This window comes from Apteryx rowi, unplaced genomic scaffold (assembly GCF_003343035.1).
Source record: "Apteryx rowi isolate R43461 unplaced genomic scaffold, aptRow1 scaffold_259, whole genome shotgun sequence".
Taxonomy (NCBI): domain Eukaryota; kingdom Metazoa; phylum Chordata; class Aves; order Apterygiformes; family Apterygidae; genus Apteryx; species Apteryx rowi.
The window spans coordinates 1,074,147-1,099,700 of NW_020448963.1; the positions used below are offsets into that span (position 1 = coordinate 1,074,147).

Below are 25,554 nucleotides of genomic sequence, written 5' to 3' on the forward strand. Positions count from 1 at the left end.
ACCGCGGAGCGTCGCGCGGGAGCCAGCGGAGGGGCGGGGCGGCGCCAGGGCGCGTGCGCGGGAGGGAGTTGGGGGGGGCGGCAGCGGGAGCGCGCCGGTGCGCGTGCACGGGCGTGCGCGTGCACGAGTGCAGGGGCGTGCAAGTGCATGGGAGTGCAATGGAACAAGTGCATGGGAGTGTGGTTGTGCGAGTGCATGAGTGCGAGTGCACGAGGTCCCCAGAGCAGGAGTGCACGAGGGTGCAAGCGTACAAGAGCATTAGTGCAAGCATGAGTGCACGGGCGTGTGACTGAGTGTGAGTGCACAGGACAGCAAGTGCACACGAGTGTGTGTTTACAGGTGCATCAGTGCACGGGAGCACAAGCGCATGAGCGTGCAAGTGTGGGTGCATGGGAATGCACCTGCATGAGTGCACAAGAGTGTGCAAGCATGAGTGCATGGGTGTGCAATTGAGTGGGAGCATGCGAGTGCACGAGTGCAAGCATGTATGTGCAGCAGAGAGCAAATGCATGAGTGTGAGAGTGCATGAGAGCACAAGCGTGACTGCTTGGGAATGTGATTGCACGAGTGCATGAGCGCACGCGTGCACCAGTGCATGGGGGCACGATTGCACGAGCGTGAGCGCACCGCTGCACTCGTGCACGAGGGTGACCGCGTGAGTCCCTGCGCGCGTGCATGCAGCCGTCGGGGGGGAAACGGCGCAGCAGCAGTCGGCTCCTCCTTTAGCAAGCGCGCTTTTTTATTGCCCGCGGCGCCCCGTACAGCCCGCGGAGCACCAAGGCGGCCGACGGCGGCGACGGAAAGCGGGGCGCCGCCGGGCCTAGCCCCGCTCATGCTGGCCGCCGCCGGGGGCCCAGGGCACCTCGGCACCGGCGCCCGCCACCTCCCGCTCCTCGTAGCCGTGGTTGCGGCGCCCGGGGGCCAGGCGGCAGAAGCAGCCCCCGGGCGCCGCCGAGTAGTGCGCCAGCAGCGCCGCCACGCTGGCGAACTCGGCGTTGGAGTGCTGCCGCCGCGGGGTGGGGAGGGGGAGAAAGTGGCCGTGAGCCCCCTGTCTCCCGGCTCCGGGGGTGACGGGATGGGAGGAAGAGCCCGCGGTGCATCCCGGCCCCCCGCGTGGGACAACGGCGGCAGGCGGCGTGCCTCGCCGGCGCACCGTGCACCGATGCACCCGTGCACTCGCGCCCCGGTGCACCGATGCACCTGTGTGCCCATGCACCGATGCACCCGTGCACTCGCGGGCCAGTGCACCGATGCACTGGGTGCCCGTGCACCCTCTGTACATCATGTGCCAGTGCACCCATGCGTTGCTGAGCCCCCTGCCCTGATGCACCGGTGCACCGGTGTGCCTGTGCACTGATGCACCCGTGCACCCACAGACTATGTGCCCATGCAGCTATGCACCCACGTGCACCATGCGCCCATTCACCCGCGCACCCATGAACTGGTGCACCAATGCACCCATGAACCTGTGCAACATTGCACCTGTGCACTCATGAACCGGTGCACCCATGAACAGGGGTGCCAATCCACCCATGCGCCCATGAAGGTGTGCACCCCTGCACCCATGAACCTGTGCACCAAATGCGCCTGTGCACCCATGAACCTGTGCACCAATGTACCGTGCAACCAGTGCACCCATGAACCTGTGCACCCATGCACCTATGCACCCGTGTGCCTGTGCACCATTGCACCCATGAACCTGTGCCCCAATGCACCTGTGCACCAATGCCCCTGTGCACCGAAGCACCCATGCACCATTGCACCCGTGCACCCATGAACCTGTGCCCCAGTGCACCCGTGCACCAACGCACCCGTGTGCCCGTGCACCTGTGCACCATTGCACCCATGAACCTGTGCCCCAATGCAGCAATGCACCCGTGCACCCGTGTGCCTGTGCACCTGTGCACCATTGCACCCATGAACCTGTGCCCCAATGCAGCAATGCACCCATGCACCAGTGCCCCTGTGCACCAAAGCACCCATGCACCAATGCACCCGTGCACCCACGACCCTGTGCCCCATTGCACCCCGTGCGCCGCCCTCACCTCCACGCAGAACCTTCCCTGGTGGGTTTTGAAGACGTAGTAGGGGATGACGCCGCAGGGCACCCGCACCCAGAGGCACCAGCGGTTCGCCAGGCCAGGCTCGGCGCGCAGCAGGAAGGCGCCCGGCACGTCCCTCCGCAGCAGGGCCACGCCGCCGTCCCTGGGGACGAGGACAGGCCGCGGTGCGGGGGGGGGGACGGACGGTGGGCGACAGCGGGGACGACACCGCGGGGCCGCAGGGCAGGGGGGGACGTGCCGGGCTCACCTGGCGATGCCGGCGAAGGCCCAGACGCTCTCGGGGAGGCCGCCGTCGCTCTCGGGGAGGAAGGGGGGGCCGCCGCGGGCGCCTTTGCTCTCGCAGCCCCCGGGCGCTGCGGGGAGGCAGCGCCGGTTGGCGCCACGCTGTCCCGTCCCCCCCGCCGCCGTGCCTCAGTTTCCCTGTGCCCCGGCGGCACTCACCGGCCTCGCGGGGCGGCTGGCCCTCGGCAGCGCAGTCGCGGTAGGCGCCCGAGCGCAGCACCTTGCTGCGGATGGCTTTCTTGCGCACCAGCACGGGCGAGCAGTAGGGGTTGCCGGGCCGGGCGCCCTCCCTGCCCTCCGCCTCCGGCCGCCTCTCCTGCAAAGCGGGCACCGTTGCGCCCGGGCACCCGCGAACCCGGGCACCGATGCCCCTGTGCACCAAAGCACCCATGCACCATTGCACCTAGGAACCCGTGCACCAATGCACCTGTACACCAAAGCACCCATGCACCCGGGAAACTGGTGCACCGATGCCCCTGTGCACCGAAGCACCTATGCACCATTGCACCTGTGCACCCAGGAACCCGTGCACCAATGCACCTGGGCACCAAAGCACTCGTGCACCCAAGCACCCATGCAGCAATGCCCCTGTGCACCAAATCGCCCATGCACCATTGCATCTGTGAACCCAGGAACTGGTGCACCAATGCACCCGTGCACCCATGAACCTGTGCACCCATGAACCTGTGCACCAAAGCACCCGTGCACCAAAGCACCCGTGCACCATTGCACCTAGGAACCCATGCACCAATGCACCTGGGCACCAAAGCACCCAGGCACCATTGTGCCTGTGCACCCAGGAGCCGGTGCACCAATGCACCCGTGCACCCATGAATCTGCGCACCCATGAACCTGCGCACCAAAGCACCTGTGCACCCAGGAACCTGTGCAGCAATGCCCCTATGCACCAAAGCACCCATGCACCATTGCATCTGTGAACCCAGGAACCCATGCACCAATGCACCCGTGCACCCAAAACACCCATGCACCCACAAACCCATGCACCAATGCATCCATGCACCCATGAACCTGTGCACCCACGAACCTATGCACCAAAGCACCCATGCACCATTGCACCTGTGCACCCACGAACCTGTGCACCAATGCACCCACGCACCAATGCACCCACACAGCACCCCCCTCCCCGAAACTCCCGGCCGTGCACCCACCCGGGAGGCCAGGCCGGAGGGGGCGAGCAGGCGGCGGAAGGAGACCAGCGCCTTGACAGTGGGCGACGCCTCGGCCGGGTGCAGCGGCGCCCGCAGCACCCCGGTGCCCGGGGCCGGGCGCGTCTCCTCGCCGCCGGCCTGCGCCTCGGGGTGCGCCAGCAGGTAGCCCAGCTGGAAGCAGCGGCACAGCAGGAGGTGCAGCGTTTGCGCCTGGGGAGCAAGAAGAAGCTGCAAACACGGCGGGGCGGCGGGCGGCGGGGCGGGCGGCGGAGCGCCGTGCCCACCTCGCCCGGCTGGCGGCCCACGAAGAGGTGGCAGAAGAGCTCGGTGGCCGGGCTGCGGGGGTTGCGGGCCACGAAGGCGAACTGGCAGTCGGCGGGGCGCCACGTGCTGTAGAGGATGCGCCGGAGGGCGTGCGCCATCAGCAGCGTCTGCGGGGCGACGGGAGGCCACGCTGCCGGCGCCGAGCCCGCAAGGCCGGCGCCGACCCGGGTGCAAAGGTGGCACCGGCTCTGCAGGGTTGATGCTGGCCCTGTGTGCAATGCCAGCACCGATCCTGCAATGCCGGCACCGATCCTGCAATGCCGGCACCGGCCCTGTGTGCAATGCCAGCACCAACCCTGCAATGCCGGCACCAATCCGGAGTGCAATGCCGGCACCGACCCTGCAATGCCGGCACCGGCCCTGCATGCAATGCCGGCACCAATCCTGAGTGCAATGCTGGCACCGACCCTGCAATGCCGGCACCAACCCTGCGTGCAATGCCGGCACTGATCCTGCAACGCCGGTACCGGCCCTGTGTGCAATGCCGGCACCAACCCTGCAATGCCAGCACCAATCCTGAGTGCAATGCCAGCACTAACCCTGCAATGCCAGCACCGATCCTGCAATGCCAGCACCAATCCCGAGTGCAATGCCAGCACCAATCCCGAGTGCAATGCCAGCACTGACCCTGCAGTGCCGGCACCAATCCCGAGTGCAATGCCGGCACCGACCCTGAGTGCAATGCCGGCACGGGCCCTGCATGCAATGCTGGCACCGACCCTGCAGTGCCGGCACTGGCTGTGTGTGCAATGCCGGCACCGGCCCTGCGACGCTCCCCCAGGGCCTGGGCACCGTTGGCACCGGGCATCTTCCAAGCCAAGCGCCGTCCGGCCCGTGGCGCTGCCCGGTGCCGCGGGGCCGCCCACCTCGCCGTCGCCGCCGTAGATCTTGAGTCCCTGCAGGCTGAACTTGAGGACGACGGCTCTCCTCCGGGGACAGTCCTGGCGGGCGGAGAGGTGGCGCTGGGCCGGGCCGGGACGCAGGGGACCCCGGTGCCGCCGCCGCCGCCGCCGCTCTCACCTTCAGCGCCCGCAGCTGCTCGTCGAGGCGCCCCGCTTCCCGCTGCACGTCCAGCTCGTCGGCGGCGAAGGAGCCCACGTACTGGCGAGGCGAGAGCCTGGCAGGCGTCAGCACGGCCACCGCGCCGCCGCCACCGTGCCACCGCCGCCGCCAAACCCGCCGGCATCTCACCTCGGCCGCTTTGGCGACCGCCCGGGCGCGCGGCTGCTGCTGCTGCTGCTGCTGCGGTTGCGCTGTCGCCGCTGCCGCCTTCTTCTTCATGGCCCGTGGTGCAGCGGCCCCGGGGCGGCCGCGCGGCTCGACGCCGGGGTGACGGGCTCCGGCGGCGCGTGGAGGCCGTGGGTGGCCCCGCTCACTGCGAGATTTAGGGGTCCCCGCGTCCCGGCCCCATGCAAGATTTAGGGGTCCCCGCGTCCCGGCCACATGCAAAGTGCAGGGGGTCCCCGCATCTCGACCCCATGCAAGATTTAGGGGTCCCCACGTCCTGGCCCCATGCAAGATTTAGGGGTCCCTGTGTCATGGCCCCATGCAAGATTTAGGGGTCCCCGTGTCCCAGCCACATGCAAAGTGCAGGGGATCCCCACATCTTGACCCCATGCAAGATTTAGGGGGTCCCATGTCCCGGCCCCATGCAAGGTGCAGGGGGTCCCCGTGTCCTGGCCCCATGTGAGATTTAGGGGTTCCCATGTCCCGGCCCCATGCAAGGTGCAGGGGGTCCCCATGTCCTGTCCCCATGCGAGATCTAAGTGTCCCCATGTCCCAGCCCCATGCAAGGTGCAGGAGGTCCCCATGTCCTGGCCCCATGTGAGATTTAGGGGTCCCCACATCCCAACCCCAGGTGAGATGCTGGGGGGGGGTTCCCCCGTCCCGGCCCCCCCATCCGTCCTCTCCGCCTGCCTCACCTCTGCGAAGCCCCTTCCCCAGCCGCACACAGCCCGGGCTCCCGGGGGAGCCGCTTAACGCCGGCAGGAGACGGAGCAGCCGCTGGCGATTGCAAGAGCAAAGATCCCGCTGCGAGGGGGCGTCGCGGCCCCCCCCCACCCGGCCTAGACCCCACCGAGGGGGCAGCAGCTTGGGGACGGGGACGGGGACGGGATGGGACTTTTCAGGCGAGGGCCCACCTGCGGCACCCCGGCCGGGCTGAGACCCGCGCAACTCATTGCACCTGCCGCAGCAGCACCCCGGCCGCCCCCCCCCCCCGCCCTTTACAGCATCACCCGGGGGGCTTCCCCCTCCCCCCCAGCCAATCCGCGGGCGGGCAGCCCCCAGGCCACGCCCCCTTTTTCCCACGCTCAATTTGTCAATGGACCCCCAGAAAGAGATGCTGACCCCAAGGTGGGTTTTTTTTTGGGGGGGGGGGCAGCCAGGTTTTTCCTCTCCCCCCCCAAACCCTGATGCCGGAGGGCTCCCACCGACATCCCGACGGAGCGCAGTGGGCAAATCCCCCCCCCATCCCCCCCCAGCCGGGTGTTTTGCTCCCTGCGCCACGGCCGCGGATGCTCGTCCGTCCGCCGCGAGCCCTGCGATCGCCGCGATCTACCTCCTCGCCGGCTCCTCTCCGCGGAAGCGGCGCCTCCTGCTCGCCGCAGCAACGCTCGCTCCAGCTTCGGGGAAAACGCAGCTGCGACGGATCTTTCCAGCGTGCCCGGCGGAGAAGCGATTCCCAGCCATCTCTCCCCCCCGGCGGCCACGTGGTCGCACACTCTCCACCCCCCGCCTCGCCGGCCGCGCTCGCTTCGCCCCAAATTCCCAACGCCCCCGGCGCGGCAAGGCCCGGCTTCGCCCACCGCGAGCCTCCCGGGATGCCGGCGGCCAGCACTTTCCCAGGGCCGCGGCAAGCGTCGGGGCACAAAAGCGCCCCGAAGTCACTCCCGGGACCCCCGCGCCCCCAGCAAGGACGTTTCTCATTAATTCCCCCTTTTTCACCTTCTGGCCGGCAGCTGCCAGCTGTTCCCGGGAATGCACCGTCTCTGAGCGGGTGACGGCCGGTCCCTCTCCAGCGCCTGGAGCCGATGAAATGCACCCAGAACCGCCGCTCTTTTGGCTCGACTTCAACGACCAATTAAAGTCGCAACCAAAACGCCATCAGTGATGGGTTTAACACGGGAGGAACGAAGCGGCTCCGACCCCGACATCTCCGATTGCTTTGCACCCCATGGATGTGTCTTCGACTGGTGCTTTCGCTTTCCCAGGTTCCCATGAGCCGCGATTCGCCTTAACCTGCTGTTTACATCCTCTTCCCCCTTGCTACAGGGCTGCGACGCCGCTCGGCGTGGGAAAGCAGGGCGAGGGGGGCGAAGAGGGCAAAATCTCAGCCGGTTTGCACAGCGGCTTTTCCCCCCTCACCTTGGCGCTACCGGGGGGCGAGGTGAGAAGAGCAGCGCAAGGTTCGAGCGGCTTTTTCTTGCTCACCTTTGCCTCCAGAGAAACCGAGGAAGGAAAAAGGTCGCAAGTCCAACCAAGTGCAGAGCTGGGCAGGGGCTCAGACTAAAATAGGCCTCTCCTTCGAGCTGGCAGCGTAGTTTTAACAAAGATTTGCCTCGGCAGCAACGCACGCCTACGGTAATTCCCTCCCCTCGACTTCCCGGACGAGAAAGCCGCGGCGAGGAAGATAAAGGACACGCGGAGCGAGCCTGGAATCTAGTTTCATTTTATTTTAGCAAACTGCATGTTTGTCGCTTATCAACATCTCTACATTAGCAATTGTATAGCTCTCCGACTTCTCTTTTAAAAAAAGGGTAAACGAGAAGTGACAAAACGCAGGCTCTTCATCTCTTAAAAACATCTCAAAGTTGGGTTTCAAGAAGACTTTTATATATTTTGGTTTTAAGGTAACAGATGCGGCGTGGAAACGCTAATTCCAATCACCCGCCTAGCGGAGAACTACCCCTTCCGGAGCCCCTCCGACGTCAGGCGACGGCGACGGGCCGCAGCCTCCGTTTACCGAAGGCCTGGCTCGTCCTCGAGGGAAACTCGCCGGTCTGAAGGAGCCAAACGCACCGTCTCCTTAGCGTTATCGCTCTAAGGGCCAAGCGGAAAGAGGCGCCTCCAGGACGCCGCGCGAGCGCTGTATGTACACCGCCTCTCCGCGGAGGCGTCAAGGACCTCGTCATGCAGGGGATCTACGGAGGACTCTACGGCAGCTGTACCTTCGCGTTAAGGATTACATTTCCCCAATCATCCCCGTTCCTGCTGTCTAAAGATATATAAAGATCTTCTCCAAAGAAGTTTTTAAAAGCCGGCCCCCGCCCCGCGCCTTCCCTCCTCCCCCCCAGCCAAGAGGAACACCGTAAAATGTACAGATTATATGTCCTAGAAAAGTCCTAAAATTATTGCAGAAACTAAAGATGACTTGATCCAGGGGAGGGGCAGGCACGAGGCACGGCATCGGGATCTAACAAATGCTTGGGATGGTTTGATTTAGTTTTCAGCTTTTTCCCCATCATTCAAGAAGGAAAAAAAAAAAAAAAAAAAAAAAAAGAAGAAGTGTTTAAGCATCAGAACTAAAATACAAATGCACGTTGACTTTATAAAACAAGATTGTGGATTTGACCATGGGATTCCCTGACACTGGAAAAATTTTACTTTTTTGCCCGGAGAGATTTCCTCATGGTGGATTTGCCCTTGGCAGAGGGTTTCACTTCCTTTCTCCCACCGGCTGCTGGTTTCTTGGAAGAGCTGCCACCAGAGGGTTTCTTGATGGCTGGGGCTGCTGGTTTGGCTTTCTTAGCAGGAGTTTTGACCTTGGGGGGAGGCTTCGCTTTCCCCCGGCGGGCTGCAGGGGTTTTCCTTGGCTTGGGCTTGGACTCTCTTCGCTTCATCGGGGGCGCCCTGCTGCGCGATTTCGGAGGAGGTCTCTTCTGCATCCTGTCAGGAAGAAAAGCAGCGCACGATCAGAGCGGAGGCGCAAACGGCACCCGGAGCAGAACCGCTGGACTCGGTTCATACCGACAAAGCCGATCTTGGCGTTCTCCTTCTTTACCGCAAAGGTTCCTGCACGCAGCAGTACGTTTCATTATCTAAATCCCAAAGAGCAAGAAATACTGCGGTGGGTCTTGCCGTGCTAAGCACTTCTCGTTTCCCACAGTGCGCTGTCCGCTAGGTTTCTAACTCCTTCGTTAGGCGTATAAAACATATAAATAACAACGATGAATCGATCTAGGTCGATTATCAAAACAATTCAAAGACCTAAGCAGTCTCTCTCCCTCTGCAAGCGGAATTTTATTACTTAATGAACACTACTCATCTTAAATCCATGCTCTGAGTGAGAGAGGTTTCATATTTGGCTACAAAACAGCAAATAGTACTGTAGGGAATAGTTATCCTAATGAAACACTTAATAAATACAAAAAAGTCCCATATGAGACCTCAGACTTCTGCAAAGCACAAAAGGCACACGGGAGAGCTAAAGGCAATACAAAATAAATACGGGCTCTTCTCATCTGGAGGAAAAAGACATTAGTTGCAAATTACTAAATGGAGGAGATCAGGATCTCCGGAGCAAGGTGTTGCTTCTGCAGGCTGCTGCAGTACAGCACACGTCCCAGAGAAGTCCTGATCCTCACAGTGCCCAAGAATTCAACCACAACAGAAACTCCCTTTCCCAACACTTCCGGAGCAACAGCCTTGCGGATAAATAGCCGCAGCAGGAGAACAAACCCCACAGATCTACGCGCAGGCATTTCGTCTTTGGAGACCAGTGAACTGCTGTATTCCTGCAACCTTCTGGGTATGATATTCATTACTCATGCGGACTATCCCGTCTCAGCATGTGCTCTCAGCCCTGAAGAAATGACCACAGAAATAGCAATGGTCATCACCACCCCAAAGTCATCCTAAACAGAGCAATCAGGACAATGTCACTACCTCAGCGTCTTTATGAAGATTTAATACTCCTCACTTTCTGGCACCGTGTTATTTCAAGAGATCCAGAGGGAATCCACCCAGAAGAACGAGGTGCTCTCTACACCTGTGACCAAAGAGTCACTTCTACTTGGTCTGAAGGGGCCTGTGTATCTCTAATCCTATCATACCTTTTCTTTGGTGGTGGCTCTTCCTCCTCAGACTCTTCCTCTTCAGATTCTTCTTCTTCCTCAGACTCCTCCTCTTCTTCCTCATCAGATTCCTCAGAGTCCTCATCCTGTTGCTTCTCTGGGTAGAGCACACCTGGGCTACAAGAGCATTCTTGTTAGAGCAAGACTACTCGCTTCTAAGGACACAACTCAAGGGTCATCAAGCCTCGGGTAACCCTGGCTTACCAGGCACTGCTGCTCATCTTCCTGCAAGATTACAGCTTTGAGCCTAATCCCAAAAAAACGACTTCTGCGCTTCTTGCTATTTGAAACCAACAGTATTTTGTCTCTGCAATGGCAGAAGTGCAACTGCTTGTAAGTCACCAGGAACGCCATAGCCCTCCCCTCCCTAGGCTGCCCTTTCCCTTCCCTTCATTGCTTCTTTCTCCCATTGCAAACACGGGAAGACAGACAACAGGACAAGATCAGACTTCAGCGACTCCGAACGCAAGCCGGAGCCACTGAGGACTTACACGCACGCAATAAAGGAAGGTGGGAAGCAGAGACTTTAATGACTGCGTTGCCGTTTGGCTCTTCATGGGACACTAAGTCACCATCCCTGTGCTCCATGCGGCCCAGCGCAATATCCATTCACAGCAGGAGAAGAAAGGCTCTTTCGGGCTCACAGTAGCTAATCTAGGTTACCTTCCCGCTCCCCCTCCTCCCAGCTCTCCCCCCCATCAGCATTAGGAAAGGCAAACAGCTGGGTCCTTCTCATTATGAGCATTCTTGCGTTAAAGCAACACAACACGCTCTACCTGCTCGTGCAAGTTTGTTTTAGCATGGGAACACTTAAATAGCCACTGTCCTGCAAAAAGCATCACGACAGAATACCCGAGAATATTTAGCCCAATGTTATTACCCTTAAAAGCTTCCCTTGCTAATGAAGTCAGCTTTATGTCCACTCACAGTCGGACACCCAATTAAAGTCACTGCGAGATGGGTGACAGTGTTGTGGCTCATTCGTTACCAAACCCTACAAAAACTTCCCTGTGAACATGCAGCTGGCCTATGAAATTCAGCAACGCTATCTGGCTGATCTATGAAATATTCATCTTTAACATTGTTTCACAGCCAAGCTCTTTACCTAGGATAATACGGGAAGCAAAGCTGAAAAGTTCCACTGAAGCCCTTTCCAGAAATTTGCTCCATCCAGCCATTCTTCTCACATTTCTGCAGGGTTCTCTTCAGTAGATGCACTGTGAAATGTCAAAGAAAGGCGGCATTACATCTTTATCCAGTCACCCATCCCAAACTTACCGCTTTCCGCGGTGCCCTCTGAAATCAGAGATGGAGAGCCAGGATGAAAGATCAGAGATGCACGGAGAGACCTCCCCGTGCTTCCTTCCACACGCAGCAAAGACCAGCCGCTATGTGTAGGACCCGGCTAGACCACTGCGTTTAGAAGTTTTAGGATGTCTTATTTAGAGGGAAATCTTTCCAGTTAATTTTCAGGAAGATGGCAGCACTGTTCCTAAACACTTCGCAAACGCGGCTTTAAACTCTCCAAAGGAAGAAACCAAGAACAGACCAGGTGCTTGATGTTACAAGCAGGGGCTCCTCCTTTATAAATACATCCAACAGCATCACATAACTATTTCTGTCAACATTTAACCCAAGTCTCAGCTTTCTTCAACCAGCTCTAAAAAGTAGTTTTTTTTAAAAAAAAGTCTCTACTCTGTTTTTGCTCTCCTCTCCCTTGTGTTCCAAAATTTGTATTTGCTGCCTCTTTCCTTGCTTTGTTTTTTTACGGGAAAATATTTGGTCTAGAAATATGAGAAATATACTTTTTGCTCCAGTCTTCTGTTCCATTGGGCACTGTGTAAGCTTTCTAACCAAACCAGCACAAGCACAGGGGATCTCTGCCTCTGGCAAAGGGCTGAAGTGCTTTAATCAGTTCAAAACCACTTTCAGCTTAAATTGGGGGGGCCCATTTACATATTTAGCTCCCTCCAAGCCAAGGGAAAAGCAAGCCTTGCCCTGAAGCACATTCTAAAAAGGTTCACTTGAGGAATGGAAAGAGAAAGAAATCCAAAGAAGTGTGCTGGTTAAACTGTCACCTCAATCTGCTCTGCATGATTAATGGAAAAGTGTTCACTCAAACCACTTATTCAATGCCACTGAAATGGACTTTTATCAAGAACTGGCATTTCACAGCAAGAAAATCACTTGGGACAATGCCGTACTTTCACCAGCCTACAGACTACTTCTGCTGAAGAGCTTTCATTTAAACGGCACTGGAAGAGCTTACACAGCTAATTGAATTAATTGTATCCATTAAACTATCAGTGTTCCAACATTAGGCTCTTAAGCGTCCAAGAACTTTTTAAAAACCCGCACTTCTACAAACAGGGGCAGAACATACAACATCAGGCTATTTTTACTCTGGGTACCAAAGATTAACAGCAGCATGTAAAGGATTTGACTGGAGCTGTAAGTGTGAGACACCAAATGGGAAGGAGCGTAGCGCACTGCCTCGGTAATGTCTACCTGCCTGCTTTTACTTCTCACGAGACCTTCTTCCAGCTGCTTCTAAAAAGGAGTAGAGGTCATCAAAATTATTTTTATCTGATGGAAGAAGACAGAAAAAAAGCAGATCGCAAGCTGAAATTTCCTTATCTGACTTGGAAGACTGACAAGCGCTGGAGGCAGGCTAAGCACAGGCCTCTGAAGACCAGGGCTGAAGTTTCCAGGGGTCCTGAAAGCAAATATAACGCAAGGGCTTAGTAAGCCTGGGCACTCTCCTCCCTGCCCCAGGATGAAGAAGTCGCACTCGGCATCAGTCTCTAATCGGCAGAGGGCCTCAGGCAACTTCTTCAGCCCGCACTGCTGGGAGGAAATCTGTGCTCCTCTACGCGGCAGCAAGCCCTGCATCACGCGGCCGTGCTGATGCAGTGCTTCAGCTCCAGAGGAAGAGTGCGGAATCAGCAGTCTCCTCTCCAGCCCCGTATCCTGAGGGACAGCACCAGTACTGAGAAACCACCCTAACAAACTGATCTGCTTTTAGGTCTGACTCTAGCAGAGACTTCAGCAAGCTCACGCTGTTTCAAATGACCTTCGGCTTAGGTTAAACAATTGCACAGGGGCGCAGATCAAATAATGCAAATAAGCCATTAGAAGATCTACTTTAAAAAGTCTCTGCTGTCCTGGCTTCTGCTAATGCAAAAGCCAAAGCAGACATTAGTGTCATTACTGGGAACAAAGATGTACCAAATCTCTTTCCAAATACAACAGGATTAGTTTCTTCCCTCACTTGCTTAACCTTTTAAAATCAGAGTGAGAGGAGGATCTCCAGGAAATCAGTAGAAGGGGTGCTGGTAGGATTTATTTTTATTTTTATTATTTTTTTTTTTAAGTTAGATGGTGCAACTCCTCTAAATAAAACACAGCTTGGAATTACTTTTATTCTGAGCTGTAGCCTGCCAAAAATCAAGAGAGACAGACAAAATCAACTTTGTGATTTAAGAACAATGAAGGACTTGAATACTACTCCCCTTCCCTGAGAACAGGCTATAGACAAGAGAAACAAGCGTTATGTCTCAGAAACTCGCCTTTGTCAGGCTTGAAAGAAACTAATGGGAATAAAAATACCGAGCATCTCTGCAACGCAGTTTTCGCTCGGCAGCACAAAGAGTGGAGCAGCTGCCAGTTCCCCAGCAAGCTCAGCTGAATACTTCAAAGATGCAGCAAAGACACAGCTGCGGGACTTTCACGGTGTGAAAAAAGAGTCCCAAAGATTGGTACTTTACCCTGGAAGTTGGAGTTGGTCCCTGGGTGGTTTTCCAGGATATACTTCTTCAGCGCTGTGGTGGAGCAGGTCTTCGGTTCATTCATGGCAGCGATAGCAGACAGGATGGCGTCTTCCATCAGAGTCCCACCCAGCAGGGGCTTCTCCCCTGATTTCTTCAGCTATTTTCCAAGGAGGAAGAGAAAAGCATCAAGACAAAATTCTCCCAAACCAGGTCAGGACAAGCTTCTCTGCACCAGGTGGGTCGGCGCTCCTGCATTAGCACAGATACGTTTTATATTAAAACACTGCAGAGGGAACGCTGCTCTCCCAGCTTTAACGGGAGGACAGGCCTATTTAGTCAGCTGGCCTGGAGTGCTTTTTATTGGTAACGCATTGCCCCGGTCCCAAAATACTGTGCGAGTATGTGGCAATCTAGGGGCCTATCGCTCAGGAAGGGAATAAATCAGATCTTCCTCCATCCCACAGACCAAATGCGCCCAAGAGACATCTACGGCATAGACACGAGGAAAAGACACTGCAGACATCTGGGGTACCTGCTGCACTTGCAATTAGTGACAGAAAGGAAAGCTTACCCCACCATCTCCCCTACTGTGCTAGTGAGTCAGAGCTGAAGCAGCGTGTGGAGCACGCTAAGCAAGGAAGGCCTGTTCCAGAAATGTAGACCAAGAGGAGAATAAGAGTCCTACTGCTCCATAGTTTGACAACTGCTGAATATGACAGGCTGCTAAAGAAAGGTGTACCCAATAAAACTGGGGAGGGGGCATTAACACAAATCAAAGGATGGAGGTCAATATAGTTAATAAAGCAAGATGAACTCTGGCTCTGACCTGGAATGTCCCAGATGCTCCTTTCCCTGTGATCTGCTCTAACTGGCCTTTCTCTACAGCTCTCTGCAGGGCATTCTTCAACAGCTGGGGTCTGAAATGCAGGCGGATAAAGCTTTACTGACACACACTGACAGCGTAAAAGATAAACAGAGAAACAACACCTTACACAGAGCGCGAGAAGAGCAGTACTTACATGTGGTATCTGCCTGCATACAGACATTTTAAACGGAGATCAGTTAGCAAGTGCCGATTATATGAAAAGAACAATGTACGTTAGCGGATATTCAACTGCAAGGCTTTCTTGGCATCGCTGCGTACCCAGAAACGCACACGCTTCACTTGCAAGGATTTACTCGTTTTAAGAAGCACGTTTGGAGACAGGACTAGGCGGGCAACGAGGTAGTCAACCGAGAGACAGACAAGGGATTGAGTACAAGCCCCTCTAAAAGGCAATACGTATGGTTTTCCTAGATTTACCTCCTCTCCTGGCCCTTGACCTGCTCCCTATGGGCAAACCGACAGATTATTGTGTGCACCGGTTAAAGCTTTCAGAAACAAGTGCAACGAGACGCCAAGAAGAGGCCTTCATATCCGCGCAGCTGGAGGGATCCGATTTTGGTTAAGGGTAGAGGTGTGTAGAACGAGGCTAGTGTCAAACGTCAGGAACGGAGAGAGGGTGTAGAGAGACGCAGAAAAAGGCACAGCTTTTCTCAAGCTTTCCTGCAGGCTCTACAATGCAGAGCACCACCTGTCTGCTGCCGGATGAAATACCGGATCAAACCACCTTGAAGTGAAGCAAAACGGGAGGACACTAGTGTTTCAAGGCTATTCGGGAGTCCTGCTCGCAGAAGCATTCCCCTGCACCTACCTTACATCTACTTTGAGTTTGGGGTAATACTGAGACACGTATTTCTTGATCAGGCTGTAAGAAGCTTCCTTCGGCTCACAAAGGCGGGTGAAAGCCAGTGGCAGGATGTCTTCCAGCTTGACCTGTTGCTCTGGAGTCGAAGCAGAAGTGCTTTTCTGAAACAGATGTGTTTTTACGCATCAGTGGGGCCTAGGATTTTGGGTTTTCTGAACCCGCAACACAGGTGGGGAGAGCTACTCCTGACATCAGCCACAGATCTTGAAAAACGAGTTCTGTAAAGCAGCTCTTTACATGAAGAATTCAAATGTTTAGCAGTTTAAGCAAAATCTAGGTAAGCTGGCTAGAATTTGATAGGAGTCTTAGGAAAGTTTTTTAAATACTATCATTGCTGAGTATTTAATGATATCTATATTTTTAATGGTTTCCCTCCTCTTTTTAAGGACTCTTTCCTCGCTACCCTTCCATGAGAGTCAGGTGAAAATGATTCACACTGACATGAAATGAAAAAACATCGAAGGCAAGACACCGTCCTGGGTGTCTACACAGGTCAAATCCACCCCAAAATTGACAGGCAAACATGACTGTGCTTTTTTAAGTTGGCAGAAAGAAATCTTGATTCTTTTACCTGAATTTTCCTCTGTCACTTCCCTGCTAAGAGGGAGGGATGATCAGAAAAGAGAGATCTTTACACAGAAAAGGAAATGGGGAAATGTGCAGAACTCCAGTTGGATTTCGATGCTGAACAGCAGCTTTGCAAACAAACGGGTAAGGGTGCTGCTCACCCAGAGAGCCGCCTCACTGCTAGCTGAATTCACTGAAAACAAGAGCGAGCTCTTCATTTTGCTGCAGCTTGGGGAAAGTAACTAGGAACAAATACACCAACTGGCTGCAGGCAAGAAAAATGATGCGTTAGCAGGTATCAGGTGCTTTATTCAAGCTTCACATGAAGCCAGTGAGCTCTATTTAAAAAGAAGTTGCACTGTAATTAGTTTCCTTCTGTGCAATAGTACCAAGTGTGTCACTGTTACCTTTAGTTCTAGGACTTTTGGTCTCCTCAGGAGCACAAAGCTCTCTTACAGTACCCGAGAGGCCTCTCTCTCCACCAGGTAAAGACAGAAGAGGAGCTTCACGGTTATTCATGTTTCTGCCTCTGAACCAAAGCCTAGTGGTTTCATGTAAAAATTCTAAAACTAAGATTTTGATTATTTTACTTGGTTTTAATTTTTCATCCTAGTTTTCTGATTCTGATTTTAGTGGAACAGATGTTAAACTTACTTTACTTGGGGAGGAAAGGTACAGCAAGGAGGAAAAAACTGTTTGGGCTGTGGTTAAGCACATTTTGTAGCATGCAAGTGTTTCAGTGGAACCCACAAATATTTTTCAGAGGATTGTTTAAAACAATCCATCTTACCTTTCTGTCTCTGGCTTTTGGAACAGTTTTTCCTGTATTAGACACTACCACAAAGCTCCCAGAAGCTCCCTTCCCTTTCACCTAATTTGAAAAAAAAAGTCTATTTCAGTCTTCAACATACAAAGCAACTTACAGCACTAACCATCTGAAAGAGCCTACTTAACATCGTTATAAAGATTTAGGATGCGCTGCCTGATTTTGGAGGCCTGATTTGAATCCACTGCTTTCATCCGCAGAGGGCAACCTGTTCAAACGCGAAAGCAACGCTCCCCCTAACAACAGGGGCCTGACGCTTCCGTAAGACATCACTAACATACTCTGTCGTCCTGAGCGGGAGATCCTAAGAGAGTTGATATTGCAGGCATAAATTACACTGTTAAACGAAACACGCTGATGCAGAAGCGAAGTTGGTAGACTCGGTTTGAAGACGCATGCTGCTGCAACGCTACGCGACGCAACTGAAAACCAAGAAACAGCCATCCATGTTACACAAAAGACATCCTTGCAAAGTATCCGATTCGCCGAACAATGCTGAAATTCCGTCAGCGCCTAACAAAGTGGAGGCAGAGGTTAATTAACCTCCACGAGGGAGAACACGATCACCCCAGAGAGCTGCTAACGGAGTTTCTTAAATTCCTGTGTAATTCAGTAACACCAGCTGCAGGGCTGTTCCACAAAGCACCACTTACCTGTCTAATGATTCCTCTCTCCAGCTCCCTTTTCAACGCTTGCTTTAGAAGATAGCCTCTCCTCTCAAGCTCCAGGGAAGGGTATTTGTGGATGATGTATTTACGGATTGCAACCACCGATGCGCCGCTCTTTTGAAAGCACGCCTGAAACGGGAGCAATGAGTTAGCAGACACCACCTGCACGGAAACTGCCTTGCTGCGGGACTGAAAGAACAGAGATTGAAGTGATGCATATAGGCCAACACAGCGGCACAGGATGCCAGCGCTGGCCTTCTTCCTGCGATGATTTGACAGTATGAAATGCCACTGACTAAAGACTTAACTAGAGCACTTTCCCCTTCAGAGTGGCTGAAGGGCAGACAACGTGTTAACCACTCCCCTATTCTGCAGCACTTAAGAGTAACGATATCTACACAACATGCTATTACAAAAAAATAGTCACCTTTAAGAAAAATTAACACCGCACAACCGGTAAGTCATTTTACTAATGTCAGACAGAGTAATCATTAAATCATAACAAGCTGCCAATTTTTTTTTCTAAGGGAGTTGGAGGATAAACATTAGCAAACTAGTAAAAAAAAATAAGTTAAAGTATGTATTTTGAAGATTACTCTCTCTGAAGAATCATGGTAGCCAGAGAGCATTACAGAAGTCCTTCCATTAGGGATCAGAAGGGGATTACACCAAAACAATTCTGCTTTATATTTTAGTGATTGTACAGGTCATAGAAAACCCCAACTGTGACTTGATAAAACTCTCTCTGTTTAAGCAAGCTTGCAGATCTAGGTGGCTTCAGGAAGACTACTACGCAGCTGCACTGTATGGAATGCAGTTTACTTAAGCACAGCATAATAATGTACTGTAGATCCTACTCTGTTACCTACCCTTCTAAACAACTGCCAGAAATGTAAGGTTTAGAGTAACCTAAAGTTCACAGCATGTCTTCTCTCCCTCTAATGGATTTGGGTGCACTGCTGCACGCTGTAGCGGCTGGAAAGGCAGTCTTGCAACCAAGGCTGGGGGAGTCCAGGCCTCCCGTGAAGGCAGCGTGCATGAAATAAGTGTCAAGGGGAAGGCAGCAGCGTCGCAGTGCAAATACAACGGCAAAGGTCTCTGTTTACAATTAGGAGGAGGGTAAACCAAGACCAACATCGCTTTGGAATGCTAGTTTACAGTATTTCCATCTATCCTGAATTAAGATAAGTTAATGTTGAAAGAGGCACACATCAAATAGATGGATTAACCAACGTAAATCAAGTTAAACATGGCTAGAAGGCACACCAAATTAAATGATGCCAGCAATCAACTGGTTATGTCAAAGCTGTTTCTAATAATTTAATTAGGCAGGGAAACAAATTCTAAACAAAGAAAAAAAACCTACAGGACCCCTCGGTTACATCATGGACTTGCATTTCAGTTCTGCAGGCTTTCAGACAGTTTGTCACCAATAGTGCTAAAAGCATAAACGTCTTACACAGTAAGTTTCCTGCTAACAGACAGCACTACCACCCGTAAGTTGAAATTGGGGATTTTAGGCATATAAGTTATTCTGCTTCGTGACAGACAAACAAAGCATTTGTCTCCTGCTTACCTTGATGGCCTCAGTTAAAATAGCATCCATCTTGGGGCGCGAGGAGGCAGCCATCTGAGTTTGCTTTTGTGCTCTAGCCAGTTGGCTAGCAGAAAGAGTAGCCCACGCAGGAATGGTCTTTTTCACCTTCTTCTCCTTTTCCTTAGACTGATCCTTCTCGCTTAGGAAAAATACAAAGCAATAGTAAGACGAGAGACACTGTAAAACAAGCCGCCAGGCAGAACAGAAAGAAAACACTGAACACTTGACTCTGAAAATTATTTGAAGAACATTTTGATGTTCTGATTTAAAAACAAAAAAAACAAAAAACCCCAAAAAACTATCTTGAGGCTCAGTCTCACAACGTATTCTAGAACAGCTGCCGCACTTGATCGCTAGCTTGTTCCTCAGAAATAAGAGCATCTTTTCCAGGGACCCATTCTATTTTTCCAATCTCTCGCATCACCTTTTCTATCAATAGAAACTGGAGAGACTCTCTCTCCAGTCCTACCCACATTCCCCATTCCAGCACTAAGCAAGCCTTACTCCTTTTTGGTTTCTTCTGAGGACTTTGTTTCCCCCTTCCCTTCATTCTCAGGTTCCTTTGGCTGTTCTGCTTCACCGGATGCAGCAGGCAGGGTTTCATTCTCTTGTTCTTCTCCAACAGAGGCAGATTCCTCAGAGCTGACTTCTGGATCTAAAAGATGTGAAACCGCATCAAGTTACTATCTAAACCCAGCATCTATTCTTCAGGAAGGCAGAGAAAAAAAAAAAAAAAGCTTACAAACACACCCCAAAAATGATTTCCTATTTCTATTCTCCGATTTAAACGGATGATTTGAAGGTAACTTAAGAAGTGAACAGAACTATTGAAAGAGCTTCAGTAAGGTGCAATCAGCCAGCAAATGCCAGAATAACTTCAAACAATATCACATAGCATTTTCACAATGAATTAAATCCCCCAGTCTTCTCCTCTTTAACTCCTGGAAGTTACTGTTGCAATGATCACTCATCACAGACGCCTGGGGTGAGGAAGGGAAAGAGAAGAGGAGGAGATCAGTACCATGAAACACGAAGATTTTGGCCTACATTAGGGTTTACACATTTTAAGTCAAAGAGGTGCAAAAACATACAATTCCACAGAGATCTGGGTAGATAAATACAAGCTTTTAAAAAAGCTGGAACCAACACAAATGTATCCATGTGGGTTTTTTTTTGTTGTTTTAAAAACAAGCAACTTCGTCTACAACGGATTTGTTTTCAAACACCACTGCTTCTGCACTAAATACTGTGGCACTTGAAGGATGTTAACTGACATGTTCAGTCGCATCTTTCCAGACTAGGCACAGCTTTACATCGCACATGCATTGGCAGCAGCCCTTGTTTATCAGCAGGATCAAATCCAGTCAGAAACCAACTTAGCCAGCAAATTAACTCAAGTATTTGTAGCTGCGAGAAGGCCTTAGAGGCTGGACAGCCTACCAGGTAAGATGCATATAAACTGTCATTATCTATTATTTGGGTAAGGAGTTATTTATCTACAATGACTGCTCTACGTACTACGCAGATTCTCTATCTTTGAGAAGATAAGCACGCCTGTTACGTTCCTGTGCACAATTTTTATATGGAGGCATCACGTATTTAAACACAGTTTATTAAGAGGTACTTTTGCATGCAGTGTATTTATTCCTCATACCAAAGAGGATAAAGTCAATGAAATTAACTGAACATGATACTGAGATGACACATTCTGAGAAACCGAGGTGAAGCTACTAGAACCAGACACATTAATATCAGACTGGATTTTACCACACAGGAAAACAAAGAAAAAAAATTTAAAATACTCTGTTTTTCCATTTATTAATTCCACTTTTTGATCTCAAGCCATTTTCCTGCCACTACTGAAAGCTCACAGTTTCTACCTTTATTCTGAAGAATGAAGAGGCTGAAAAAGACCATATTTAGCTATATTTTCAGGTCTGGAGAGTCAGGGCTTTGCTGCAGGGTATGAAGGACAAAATAGAGAAATGGGTTTAGACTGGAAAGAGTGGCTGCAAAATACGACTTCCCAACAATCCAGGAAAAACCTGTGAAAAGGTGCTAAGCATGTGTAATATTTTAAACACGGCAGCAGGATTTTTCAGGAGCTGCAGAACACAAGTCTATGTTTGAAAATACATTAGTAATCCACTACAGAATTATTACCATACCTGCTTTGACCTCCTCGCCTTCAGCAGGTTTGCTTTTGGGAGGAGTTTCCCGGGAAGAAGAATTCACGGAGCGACGGATCGGCATCGTGTCGTCTTCAACTTTCTAAAGAAAGTACACAAAAAAATCGGTACAGATATTGGAAAAAATCAGAAAGTTTCTGAAATGGGATTAAAGTACATCAAAGAAGCAAATGCAGAAATATTTTTGTTACATTTGGATTTTTCAGCATTTTAAGTGACAGTGACACTCAAACCAGCTTCTCTGAAGCATACCATGAGAGGACAGTTTCACATTTTACATTTATAAGAGAAACAATTTCTTTTCAATTCCAAATTAGGTGAGAAGAGCATTTGAGTATTTTGACACATACAACATCTCAGGGAAAGCAGGGAAGGGGAAGGAGCGTGCCTACAGGGTTTATCAGACTCCCAATCAAGTTTCCTACAAGCAAGGGAGAAAGACTATGAAGTAACCTTCAGCAGGACTGGAAGTCAAGGTCTGATCCAAGGGCAAGCTTGGAGAAAGGGCCAGCCCCTACCTCACTTAACTTGTCCGTGTGGATCAGCTGAGCTCCCGTTAAGAGTGGAAGCGCCTTATGATGCACGGGTTCAGCTTCAGACAGATCAGTCGCCATTTAAAATAATTTCTAGCCCCAAGTGCAGGGAACACTGTGGAGCCCCAGGTTTTAACCCCAAGGACTTTTTCCTAATGGTTTTCACAGTGCAGGGAGGAGTCAACCTAAAGTACAGAAAAGATGTGGTGTGAAGATTAACAAAACAAAAACATCTACGTCCATGCATCTAACAAACCAAAGATTAAAAAGAAAAGGAGGATAAATGACTTACAGCTTATGACTAACGCAACTGACAGTCAACACTTGCAGCAGTCAACAAAGATGCTAAAACATGTATGCAAAATTAAGCTCTATGGATGCAGCAGAAATGGCAAAGGCATAAGCCAGACCTGCAGCCTGCTCCATTAATACATTTCTGAAAGAATAAAGAGGCTATTTAAATGAACAAGAAGCGTTAACAAAAACCAGACATTGCACCGTGCCTCAAGTAAAGCCTTGAGGTAACTAGTAAGTCGTTCCCTTCAGGTAAAAGCAGGAACCGACCCGCTTATCCAGCTTCTATTAGCCTACGGAATTAAACCATTAAGTCCATTATGCAGCAAATACGTACACCAGAGACCCGAACCATGCCCCTCCCAAGCTAAACCCCATGCAATTTAAAGAACGAATGAGCCCTCGGACAAGCAAATAACCATCAAACAGCGGTCTCCACACCTTCGACAGTAAGTTAAAGCTTTGCAAAACTCTCCTCTAAACACAATCATCAGTACCGAATGGGTTTAGCTTAGCTGAAGCCTCATCAACAGTCTCGCCCCGTACTACCGTTTCGCTTCTGCAGCCTCTCTTACCTGTTGCCCATCCTTCTGCATCAGCCTCTACCAAGGAGAGGTGCTCCACTACTCCCGTTGCGGAAGAGATGGTTTACTTTCGCGTTCACTCCCTGTTCTTCACCATCCCCTTCAAAACCCTCGAAAGCAAACCTCGCCCCTAGCAAACCAGGGCTGGACCAGTTCCCCATGTTCCATCAGAAGATCAACACGCTCCAGGCGGCCTTCGTCCCTCCTTGACAAAGAAAGAGCCAAGCACTCGCAATATTTCTAGCTATCCTGGATATGTTTTCTTTTGTTCTGACGAAAAGGCAAGACCATGACCACAAACTTTCACTTTTAACAGGTATTTCCCCAGCCTGAGAGGAGCCTTCTTGAATGGAAAGCTAACATCCCTCCCGACACTGTTTTCAAGGTGACGTTCACCTAGTCTCAGCAATTCGTAGTGCGTTCCACATCGCATGGGCGGATGTGCCGTATCGCACCACCGCCATCCGAACTACCCAACGTTCTTGCTCAGAAGTACAGTTTTCATATTACTCAACAGTGAGGACTCCTAATCAATCAGAGCTATCCTCTCTACCTCGCTTATTTTCCCAGGCAACCCCAAACCCAGATCGTCTGCACAGAGCATTTTCGGTAAACCTCCGAGGCAGAAGAAGGATTAGAAACATCACCAGGCCAAGCGGGTGGCGTTTCAGCAGGAGGTGCTCTAAAAGACATTCACCTATCTTCAAAACACAGTGGTTCTGATGGCTAAGGGCACTCCATCCACTTCTGCAAGATCTTCAACTTCTCATTTGACACTTAACAGTCTTTTTGAAAAATTACAATAAACTAGTCCTGCAGAGACCTGTCTCAGCACCAGAAAGAGCAAATGAGTATCACAGCACTGGATGCTTTCTTGAGACAAAACAAAGAAAAATGAAAAAACACTACATTCCAAAGACAAAATAAATGAGATGAATGAAACTTTCTTATGAGATTTCAGGATGGGTAAATGAATACAAATACCCTATTAGAATATACAAACTATTGGCCAAGCACAACTTTTTGCCTGTTTTATGGGGCCTTCCTCCCTCAAAGCGGCAAGTGAGAGGGAAAATGTAAAATACTACCAGGCTTCAAACTGGTATCGCACAGTTTTTTCTAGCAAAGCATAACCTGAACACCTTTAAAGAAAGATACCATTTTCAAGCAAGTCCTCAAATAATCAATTAAGGATCCATACCAAGAGAAATCAGTTGGGGGCTACAAAATATTCTTTCCTTAGGATTACTCACACACACACACGCACTGTGGCTGAATTAGTTATAGATTTCACACGTTTATTTTTAAGCAGGTAAGTCGCACATCACATGCATGAAAATATAGTACTACCAACTTTGATTAAAAAAATCCCTAAGTTCTAAAAACCTTTGTTTAGATCCCAGCGTAAACTTCTCACAGTCTCCTTGCTCTCAAGAGTGAAACCTAAGAGCAAGAGTGAAACCTAACGTAGCACAATTTACAGCTTCAGTGCCTACAATACACTTAATTTTCCATCACCCAGCAGAAATTCACGGTGACCCAAACGGGAGTTTGCCGATTCCCTCTGCATTTTCACATGCAGATCATCTCCTGCTCAAAAGGCCGACCGGATCAAAGGGGCAGGAGGATATTGCCCCACTGACTTCAAAGCCCTGATATTCTCAAGAGGCAAAGTCAGGAGCACCATGGTCTTCTGTGAAAGCATCACAGCTCAAGAACTGTCCTTGCTTAGCCAGTTTCTTTCCATAGAGGGGTCAAAAAAGTGCTTTCTACAGTAGCAAAAATAAAAAAGGGGAGGAGGGACACACCAAAGCATCGCTTTCTGGACTGAGCGTGCAACGCCACATTGCTGAACTTAGTTTCTCAAAAGGCTAAAGCAAAAGACTAGAAGTTTTTGCAACAGCTCTGCAGAAAAGAGCTGCGCGGATGCGGCTGAGGTGAAACTCTGAGAGCCACTCTTGCGCCTCTTCCAGCCGTGTGAATTAACTTGCGTTTGGACAGCTTGTTTATTTACAACACATTTTATGGCCTACACAAATGGGACTCTTTACCCAGCACTACAAAACAGCTAAGGACCAGAAGTGAAAGTTAAATGATTTCCAAATAAAATGGCACATGTATTTTAATGGAATTATCAAGTCACCCAAGCCAACTGTTACCTGGATACCCTACCTCATGTGTCGTGTATTAAGACATCTTTAAATGCGTCCCACAGCTATGATTCTAAGCATGACTCTTAATGACAAAGAATTGGAAAGTAATAACTGTACTTTGTGTTTACACAAACGTTAAACAAATCAAATACTGTGCTTAGGAAGTGGGAAGAGAGACCATCGCTGAAGTGAATGACGCAGGTCTTCAAGGTAGCAGTTAGGTAACTCTCAGGAAAGCTTACAATATGTCAACTGGCAGCAAAAGCACATCAACAACGAAACAAACGTCAGGATACTAACCTTTAAAAAAGTTGCTTCAAAATATACATACGTAACCGTTCATCCAGCTACTCGCCCCAGTTTTCCTATGAGTCACTGGAAACCAGATCAGATCACAGATTCCCACGCTATCGTAAACAAATCATTTGCGAGCAGGTGGCCCAGCAAGGGGCTCACGAGCAGCAAAAAAAAGACTGCGGATTTCTAGATGAGCAGAAACGGTCCGGCAGCGCCCGGTCTCCCATCTCAAGCGGTGGCCGCTTACGGAAGATGCGGACGCTGCTACAAGTAGCTTTCTATGAGCTATTATGAAAAACGTTATCTATACGAATTCCATCCTCATCTATCAGCAAACAGGTAAACATGGAAAAGGGGAGGCTGTTTCAGGTGACGCATTCTGGATAATAAAAAAGTGGAATCACCCCACCAGTATG

At 51.2% G+C, this 25,554-nt stretch overlaps 2 protein-coding genes across 2 annotated transcripts; both read right to left on the reverse strand.

Annotated features, from left to right (window-relative positions):
* Window positions 1-820: 820 nt before the first annotated feature.
* SH2D5 (SH2 domain containing 5) lies at window positions 821-4,933 on the reverse strand. Its single transcript, XM_026067385.1, has 8 exons — window positions 4,859-4,933; window positions 4,705-4,779; window positions 3,799-3,945; window positions 3,482-3,724; window positions 2,505-2,661; window positions 2,311-2,416; window positions 2,046-2,205; window positions 821-1,003 (listed from the first exon to the last, which is right to left on the reverse strand). The coding sequence occupies exons 3-8, from the start codon at window positions 3,934-3,936 to the stop codon at window positions 821-823; spliced, it is 987 nt and encodes a 328-aa protein (XP_025923170.1). The 5' UTR covers window positions 3,937-3,945; window positions 4,705-4,779; window positions 4,859-4,933.
* Window positions 4,934-7,492: 2,559 nt separating this feature from the next.
* HP1BP3 (heterochromatin protein 1 binding protein 3) lies at window positions 7,493-21,995 on the reverse strand. Its single transcript, XM_026067386.1, has 12 exons — window positions 21,796-21,995; window positions 21,257-21,359; window positions 19,593-19,743; window positions 19,068-19,227; window positions 17,477-17,620; window positions 16,788-16,868; window positions 15,377-15,531; window positions 14,509-14,599; window positions 13,680-13,839; window positions 11,018-11,129; window positions 9,892-10,029; window positions 7,493-8,725 (listed from the first exon to the last, which is right to left on the reverse strand). The coding sequence occupies exons 1-12, from the start codon at window positions 21,889-21,891 to the stop codon at window positions 8,440-8,442; spliced, it is 1,677 nt and encodes a 558-aa protein (XP_025923171.1). The 5' UTR covers window positions 21,892-21,995; the 3' UTR covers window positions 7,493-8,439.
* Window positions 21,996-25,554: the final 3,559 nt, after the last annotated feature.